The 9,140-nt window shown below is 41.7% G+C and overlaps 1 protein-coding gene across 11 annotated transcripts in view; it reads right to left on the reverse strand.

Moving 5' to 3' along the window:
* CIT (citron rho-interacting serine/threonine kinase) overlaps positions 1-6,049 on the reverse strand; it is a 72,546-nt gene extending 66,497 nt beyond the window's left edge. For 7 of the 11 annotated variants that reach the window (XM_052689689.1, XM_052689684.1, XM_052689688.1 and 4 more), the window contains exons 1-7: positions 5,846-5,985; positions 5,619-5,744; positions 4,739-4,880; positions 3,096-3,271; positions 1,329-1,430; positions 972-1,114; positions 31-124 (exon numbers count right to left, since the gene is read on the reverse strand). In XM_052689689.1, coding sequence (XP_052545649.1) covers positions 31-124; positions 972-1,114; positions 1,329-1,430; positions 3,096-3,271; positions 4,739-4,880; positions 5,619-5,714 — 753 coding nt within the window. In that variant the 5' untranslated portion in view covers positions 5,715-5,744; positions 5,846-5,985. Of the gene's footprint in view, positions 1-30; positions 125-971; positions 1,115-1,328; positions 1,431-3,095; positions 3,272-4,738; positions 4,881-5,618; positions 5,745-5,845; positions 5,987-6,025 lie in introns of those variants that run through there. The other 4 variants (XM_052689692.1, XM_052689691.1, XM_052689683.1 and 1 more) reach the window with 3 other exon arrangements.
* Between the last annotated feature and the right edge of the window lie 3,091 nt (positions 6,050-9,140).

The following is a 9,140-nucleotide window of genomic DNA, read 5'->3' on the forward strand; positions in this document are numbered from 1 at the left end:
ACAAGTCATAGACAAAACTTGAATGATTACCGTTTTGTTTACTGTCATTTTGGCAGCTGACCCAAAGTCTACCAGTTTAATGTGCCCTGTCCGGTCGATAAGAACATTCTCTGGTTTGATATCTCTGGAAGCAAGAAGAAAGCAATCAGTGCCTTTTTGTGTCTTTCCCCAGTGTCACAGGTGGACAAGAGCAACTCCATTTTCAGCTACCCTTGAGCATATATTCAGCTGCATAAAACCTTAACAGTGCATTACTACTGGAGTCTGATTTCCCACTGCTGTTCTGCTTCCAATTAAATATGAAATTGGTCAAATTCCCTTCATCATCACAAGATGCCTTCATCTCATAACTGTTTATAAATATCTAAACTGCGGGAGCCAAGTTCATGGAGGTGGATTCTTTAAGGTGGCAAGCAACAATAAAAGGAGCAACGGGCAGAAACTGGAGCACGGGAAGTTTCACAGTAACACAAGGAAGTCAGAGTGACTCAGCTTACTCCGTGCACCTTTCAAATCCAGGCAGCCACTTTACACTAGAAAGCCATAATCTATATGATCTAAATGCAACCATTACAGCTGCTTGGAAGATGAAATACTGCATGACACATCCCAAGTCTCGGGAGTGATGGAATAAATCTTCCTTTAAAAAAAGGACATCTACAAAACAGGAAATGTACAATTCTACCCGTCAACAAATGGGATAAATCAGCAATATGAATTAGTTGCAGCCTTTATGCTTTGATATAATTTTTAGAAAGTTTTGCAGTATTTAACTATTCCAAAATATTATACCACCCTTTTCAACAAGCAGGTACAGCAACTTTAACAATTCCATTACTTTCTTGTACTGCTTGGTACCAAAAAAAAAAAAATAAGCCCTTGCTCTGGAAAATATTTTTCTATTCCAGAACACTTGCTCTGGAATGATACTGACTAAACACTATGTGTAATGCAAAGCAGTTATTACCTACCGGTGTACATAACCCATCTGGTGGACACTGTGAATGGCTAGAACCAGCTCTGCAAGATAAAACTGCACCATGCTCTCATCTAGTTGGTCCTCATACCGGTTTAAGAGTGACAGCAAGTCCCCTCCAGGCTGGTACTCCATAACCTTCATAGAATTTTAGAGGGAGAGATATAGTTTATATATACCAAAGGTATTCCATTCAACTCTCCCATATCACACTGGATACACGTCAAAGAGCAGCATGGAACACTGGAAAATTTGCAGAACATAGGCACAGTTCAGACACCGCACTGTTCTTAAGTGTAACAACGTTAACAGTGTTAGAACAGTGAATAGAGAAGAAAAAGACCAGCATTACCAAGTAAAGATTCTTCTTGTCTTGAAATGCATATTGTAACTGTGGAATCCATGGACTGGTACTCTGAGATAATATACTGCGTTCTTCCTCAAAAAATGACACCTACAAAAAAAGGAAATGTTCAGTTATATGCTGGTGAGAATGGGCTAGAATACATTAGAATTCTCTGGTTTTAGAAAGATGCAAGCCTGTGCCAAAGACATTATATAAAAAAAATTGCTTAGAAACCATTAAATACCATTTCCTTGTAACGCGTGCTTTTAAAAAAGTAATATTACTCCTTTGTGCTTTCAGTTCCCTCCCACCTTCTGTTGTCCAGTTTGTTGGCCACTGAATAGTCCCTGAAGAAAAGGTCAGCTCTCCTTTCAAACTGGTGAAGTATCTACCAGATTGGAGTGCAATCGTGACCTCATCTGGATTGGCCCTAATAAAATAAAACTAAATCTCAGACAAGAAGAAAAGTTGCTAGGACAATTATAGGGTAGCACCTCACAGCTGATCATTGAATGGCGTGAGTTGGAAGGGACCCCAAGGATCACCAAGCTCCAACCCCTGCCACAGGCAGGGCAGCCAACCTCCACACCTAATACCAGACCAGGCTGCCCAGGGCCCCATCCAACCTGGCCCTGAACACCTCGATGCCCCATCCACAACCTCTCTGGGCAGCTGTTCCAGCACCTCACTGCTCTCTTGGTAAAGAACTTCTTCCTGATATCCAACCTAAATCTTCCCTCAATCAACTTAAAACCATTTCCCCTTGACTTGCCATTATCTACCCTTGTAAACAGTTGAATTTAGTAATAAACTCATTTAAATATTAAAATACAAATTTTTCTTGAAATCCTGTTATCACAACTATTCCTTTATTCAGACATAGTGCTGGACAAGAAGAAATTACAGAAATACTGATAGTTCATTTAGATTATTGTTCCCTACTTTCACTAAGTGTCATATTGTGAGTAACACAGTATGCTCTTCTTGCCAACCTGTGCCATAGCAAGAGTAGTTATAGTTTATTTCCATTTCTGACAGCCACAAAGAATGCTGGAAACTAGAGAATCTCAGGAGCAACTTCACTGCAGCCATAATATTGGGAACAGCTAATTTAGATATTGCTGTACAGACTCATGAGGCCTTTCACAGGCCATCTCTTATCAGTGGAAGATTAACTTCCATTTCTCAACAAACTGTGGTAACAGCCTTCATTATCATTACCTTGCTGGGTTGTTTTTTTGCTGTTGTTTGTTTGGGGTTTTTTGTTTTAGTTTTCAAGTTACATGTCTCTCAAGATAGTGAGAGGCTCTCTGTAGAATATCAGTCACCACAGTTTGCCATCACATCCACTCTTGACATTCTATGTTGCTCTTTAAAATGAAATAAGGACTTAATGAACAGGTTACCTGAAAGTTTAAGCCATATTGAGTTGTTCATCAAGCTGATCGAAATAGACTCAATTTTTTTCATGTATTGTTTCTAGCCTTACAATTTAGATGATAAGCTCTTTGAGACAAGGACTGTTTTCCTGTTTTGCATGGCACCTCTCCCAGTGGATTCATGGTCTGAGACAATGGCTTTTAGACACAGCAAAACTACACACACACTACTTCATTGAAATACAAGATTATTCTTCCTATCCCATACTTACATTAAATGAAATTTGTAAATTTATAAAAGATTTATTTTTAAGAATAGTAGCAGTGAGAAAAAGAAAATGCCCATCAAACTGCAGTTTATGGTTCCTCTGCCATTAGAAAAAAAAATACATACGTGCTCCTGTGCCAACAAAGACTCCTTGCTCATCACCTTCATTGCATACACATCACCAGTCACTTTCTCCCTTACTACTTTTACATCTGCAAAGTGACCACAGCCAACCACGCTCTTTACATCAAAATCCTTCACGCTGGGTTGGAGTTCCCTTAATTCAGCTATAGTCTCTGCATCTATAAAAATAAGACATTTATTTTTAGGTTAGCTAACTGGCACTTCATAATGAACACAACATCCGTTATGGGGAATAAAACAAAACAACAACAATAAAAAAAAAAAAAACAGAATATTTTCATTCCAGGCTCTGAAGAATTGTTAAATCATTCCAGAATATGCTTCTTAAAAAAAACAGTATATATAACACTAAAAAAAGACACTATTAATACATAGTTAAAAGTGAAATATGGTACATACAAAAGAAACAGGAAATGCTAAGACAGTTCCCATAGCAACCATAATTCTGTCCCATTCATCACACCATAGGCTGATAGCCTCTTTTGTTTCTAATTTCTTTCCAGCTATCCCTTGCCAATACGAAGCACATTCACTAAATATCAGGGCTTGAGGCAGTCAAGTTCTGCAAGTCCAGAGGCAGGGTTCAGTCCTCTGCCTGTGGGAGGCACTAGTCCATTGTCTAACAAACAACCACAGGCATTTCTTTCAGAGATTACTTTAGGTTTCCCATTGAGGAGTCTCAACCACTATGCACTGTGACAGATAACTGCTGTCTGTAGAGCATTCTAAAAATTCTTCATGCTCTATCAGACGATTATTCTCAACTCAAAACTGCTGGTTGGAACTTTACAAAGAGCATGATAGATCACTGCGTACCCAGTTTTTTGTGTTTCTTAACAGAAAGGTTGATGAATTTTTTTTGTTTGTTTATTTTAAGTATTTGAGCACTTTTTCAATATTTAGCCCTCACTGATTAATCCATCTGGAATTATTTCTGAAGTACAGGATTGCTACTTTAAAAAGTTACACAGTGCAAAATATGGATAAAACGTCGAACTGAAACTACTACTTCACACTGAAAGAAACAAGTATGAGCAAAATAATTCCTATGTATTTTTTTCCTCATCTGTCCTGCTTTCAACATCATTCTATTGCATGTACTTGGAACATTATGCAGCATTAACAAAAAATGCTTCTTCAACTAGAAACATAATACAGCCTAGGAAAGGTGAACATTAGAGTCACAGAATCATTACAGCTGGAAAAGACCACTAAGATCATCTAAACCAACTGCCAACATCATCCCCACCATATCCAATAACCACATCTCTCAATGCTAAACTTCCACCATTCTTGAACACCTCCAGGGATGGCGACTCCACCACTCTCTGGGCAGCCTGTGCCAGCGCAGCACCACTCTTTCTCAGAAGAAATTTTTCCTAATATCAGTCCTGAGTTGCAGCACTTCAAAAGCCACTTGCAATCTGCCTTTCTCGACCTAAATAAAGTTTAGTAAGATGCCAAGGTTCCCTTTGCAATATTGAGTCAGCCCACAGAAAGCAAGAAGCGAGTCCTACTTTACAATCATCGACAAATTTAAGCAACTATAACATAATTTAAATATTCAGGTTCTTAATGACTATCTTTTAAAACAACACCTAAAAACTACTCCAAGGAGCACTTACACTTCTTGACAAAGTTGCCAACGTGTTTGATTTTCATTAAAGCAGGGTTTCTACATTCTTCAAAAAGAGCGAATAAAGAATCGAGGATGCCTTCCCGGGAGAGAGGAGACATCTGCTGTTGAGTCACAAAGAGTGGCTTCCCCTGGAATAAAAAAGAAGCAACAGCAGATGGAGTCTCAGACAACAATGAAAAGCCCCAAATCAATAACATATGTATAGAACAGATTATATATTATTCATTTAAAAATCACTATTTGAGAGATGAGACAAATAACAGTGCAGAAGCACGAGGTAAACATATCAACTCAGGACTTCTAAACGTAATGGCTGTTACACGTACTTTACCTTTAGACAAAGCAATCTTCTAAAGGTTGTTAAAGCTCAGATCACAGCTTTCTTGGATCTATCTACAACCACTGATGGCTCTGATCCGACTGCTTGTCCTTGACACCTCACCATATGTTTTATTCATGGTACAAAAGCAATCAGCATCAATATTAGTTCCAGAAGGAGAAGCTGTTGCACCTCAGAGGATCAAACAGCAGCTGGCTGCGGAAATTCACCTCGTGACAAACTCTCAGCTGTACCTCCCGTGGAAAGGATGTGGATCAGAAGACACAGAATGCAATATTCCATCTTTATGTGGGAAAATCCACTCATATTAAAACATTACCAGATGCACAACTCAACTTCGTGCAAATGAACTTTAACAGCTGATCTCCTTCCTTTACCCCTTCCTCAAAAAAACAACCACAACCCACAGGTGTGCTTTGAGATCCACACAAACGAGAGCGGGGCTGTGGTACACCCGAGATGGACACAGACAAACCTGAGGTGAGCAGAGCCAACTGCAGACAGATGTTTGTGGTTATTTTTTTACCTGAAAGAGCAGATTGAGGCGAGAGGCACGGCTGGCAATGGGCTCCATAGGACCCGTGTCAGCCGTGGAGCGCGCACTGTGCTTGAACTTCAGCATCCCGGCAGCCTATCTCGTATAAAAGGGCACCTGAAAAAAGGAGAGGCATTTGAGCGAGGAGTAAAAGAATAAAGAAGGTGGGAGGAGAACCTAAGCTGCAGGTATATTTCCATAGAAACAAAGGTTATTACAACTGGACAGCCGAGAGCGTTCAGAACATCGAAACAATCGTGTTTCCTGAGAACGGCGGTAGGTGGAGAACAGAACCCTCCCGGCAGAGCCCGAACACCGCTGTTCGCGCGTCACGGAACCGCCGCCCGCGCTCCCGCCTCGCGTCCACTCAGCACCGGCAGCGCGAGCCCCAACTTTACCGCCATCCAGGTTTGAACGCGGCCGGGGCGTATCCTCGTGACCATCACTTCCGCCGGCGCGCGCCCCGCTCCCTCTCCTCGACCAATCGGGAGGCGCGGCCCGGCGGAAGTGCGGTGCTGAGGGGACGCGGCCTCCGCAGGGGCGCAGCCGCGCGTCACCCGCGAGCAGAGCGGGTAACGGCTGTGAGCGGCGGCCCGCCCTGCCCGCCACAGAGCGACACTGGGCAGGGTCGCGGGACTCTTCAGAGCCCGGCGAAGCGATGAAAAGGAGAGCCCTCAGCACTCGGGCAGCGCCCTACACACCTAGCGTGTCTGCAGCCTGTCCTGTAGCTTATTTATTTATTTTCTTTTCCCAGCCCGTTGCAGAAATGACTCATTCTGTAATAGCTGGGGCTGCAGCCGGTTCAGCTGTAGGCTGGACGTCATAGCTGGCAGCTGCAAACTGCCTGCTAGGACTGCCAGAGGGGAAATAAAAACGTTTTCAGTAGCTTTACATTTTCAGGTTTAAAAATGTTCGTTTGACCTTTCCGTCCTTTTTGTGACGTGTGGCCATTTTATTCGTGTGTAGGATAATGAGCTTTCAAATGGAGCGGCGCCAGCTCGGCCTCGTCTTCAAAGCAGCGACGTGCCATCCATCAGAATGCTGAGTGGGAATGCAGCATGACCTTGTTTAGCAGCAGAGCAGCAGCAGTGATGTCAGTGGAGAGCAGCAGTGTGAAACGTTGGTCCTGTATGCACACGTATATGGCATGGTTATGAAAACACAGGGTGCCATCGCAAACTGCACCTTGTGCCTTGGCAGGTTTTGAGCTGGTAATAGGAATCTAAACGATAGTGTTCTTTTCAAATAATCAAGTTGCCATATCGTGACCTAACATGTCTTGCTATCCAGCAGTCATCTTAGTTATAGTGGTTTGACATTTAGCCATAGACTGTTGTCTTTGTTACCGTATGACTTCCTACAAGTCATTTTTCACAAATCTGTGCTTCATGCTACCTCTTCCACTTTACCTCTGGAACAATGACATTTTTAATGTATTTCTCACCTCAGAGCTACATATTTGAGCTCATTTCAAGTTATTAAGCCTGAAAGAGCTTTTAAAACCTAATTTACTGTCCACCACGTACACTGCCAATTTGCTTTTTGGATCCCACTCAGGACACTGTCATTGCCTATACCCCATCCACAACTGCAAAGTGTAAGAGTGATCAGCTCTGAAAAAGAAGTGCACCAAAGAGCTTCCTTTTCATAAATTGTTCAGTCTTCATGCTAGTGCATTTTAGTAAAATTCCACACTGATATTTGGAACTCCATCTTGTCTAAAGATTTTGGACAAGTCTCAGTTGTCTGCCATCCAACCGCAGAGGAGAACTTAGCACTTCTTTGACTTTCCCCTTCTCCAGCCTACCTTGTACACAAATGCCATCTCTTGTAAATGCCAAAAATCACTTATAAATAGCTACACTATTTCTAATGCCACTTGGGAAATTACTATATCTGTTCATCCATTTAGATTTAGCAAACGAGGGAAGCAACAAACTGAGATCTTTTTCTGAAGATCATTTCTATATTGTGTTCAACTTAAAAGGTGTGGCTGATTCTCCTTTCATCCCTTTGGGCTGGCATAGAACACCAATCCACAACCTGGCTGAGGAGACGGGTCATTAAATCTTTTACCTCATCTTCATTAGGCTGCTCTTCTGCAATGAGAACACTACTTCTGGGTGTCCCACACAAAAGCCTGGATTTGTTAGACCAGCCAAATAAGTTGCACAGCCCTGCTTGGCTAAGAAGTCTGCCTGTCAGATAACTGTTCTCTCCACTGCCCAGGAGGTTCTCCTAAAGCATGTTTCATGTTTATAACTGAATTTTCCATAACGAATTTGTCCTTGTTTTTGTACTGTTGAGTGCCTGCAAGAAAGGAAGCTGGCGTTCCTTGGTACAGATTCATTTTTCTTAATAATGCAGGTGAGGGCTCAAGTTAGATGAGCTCCCTTCAGTAACATCCTTCAATACATACTTTTGCTAGAAGCAGCTGTGATCACATAAGTAATACAGGTTAGATACTGACTTCTGTGTTGCTGTGTAAGATACTCACACAAACAAGATTGTATACTTATGAAATAAAACACAGCAAAAAATACAGTTGTGTCCAAACTGTTACCAAAATGTTAGGGGGGAAAAAAAAAAAGATGAAGTGATGAAGGGTGTTGAGGAGACAGAGAAAAGCAGTGCAATTTCAGTAATTAAACCCATTTCTGGAATCTCAGGTGAAAAATACATTCCCTTTCAGGCCAACATGTATTTCGTTTTCCTTTAAGTCTCCGACTTAAAGGAAACCTGAAGTCTCTGAGTGAGATTTCCTTCATACTTCTGATTTTTGAGCACAGGCAATCAGTATGCTATGCCTAACAGCAAAGTTACACATCACTTCTTGATCTCATCAGCTACTCCAGTGAGTAACCTCACTTCACTTGAAGGATCATGAGGAAGCCTGCAATTGTACAAAACAAGGGGTTATTCCCTGCAATTAAATGAATAGGTTGATCAAAAACAAACAGTGAACAGCTCTATGATTTTTGCTAACCAGGTCCCAGTATGGTGCTCAACGTGTTTCAACATCTCACCATGCATTGAACTGGGTACCATCTGTTTGGTTTTTTGTTTTTTTAATAAAAGTAGGGATTCCCCTTTAATTCCTCAGCCAAAATTTCCTCCCTCGTGCTGTTGTGTACTGTGCCAAGGTGACTATGTTGCATATACATAAAAGCAGAAGATCAGACAAGCAACTATGCTAACTCTTCACCAAGAACCTGATGCTCATTCTCATCCAAACTAGCATAGCCACATTTTAGTGGACAGGGAGATGCCAAATCCCTAACAACACCTGTCTGTGAACTTCTGTGTGTTCAGCAGCATCATTCTTAAGTGCCTTCATCTATGGAGCAGCAAGTCACTTGTGACTGCTCCCTGCAAGCTAACTTCCTAAGACTTACCAATGGCTAGAAGGTAGTAAGAAGGCTCATGCATCACAATTCTAGGAGCTGAGTGTGGTGAAAAAACTCCTCTCTCTTGTCCTACCTCAGAAATCTGCTGTTTCCAATCTTAGTGCTA

The sequence above is a fragment of the Tympanuchus pallidicinctus genome, unplaced genomic scaffold (assembly GCF_026119805.1).
Source record: "Tympanuchus pallidicinctus isolate F22 unplaced genomic scaffold, pur_lepc_1.0 scaffold25, whole genome shotgun sequence".
Taxonomy (NCBI): domain Eukaryota; kingdom Metazoa; phylum Chordata; class Aves; order Galliformes; family Phasianidae; genus Tympanuchus; species Tympanuchus pallidicinctus.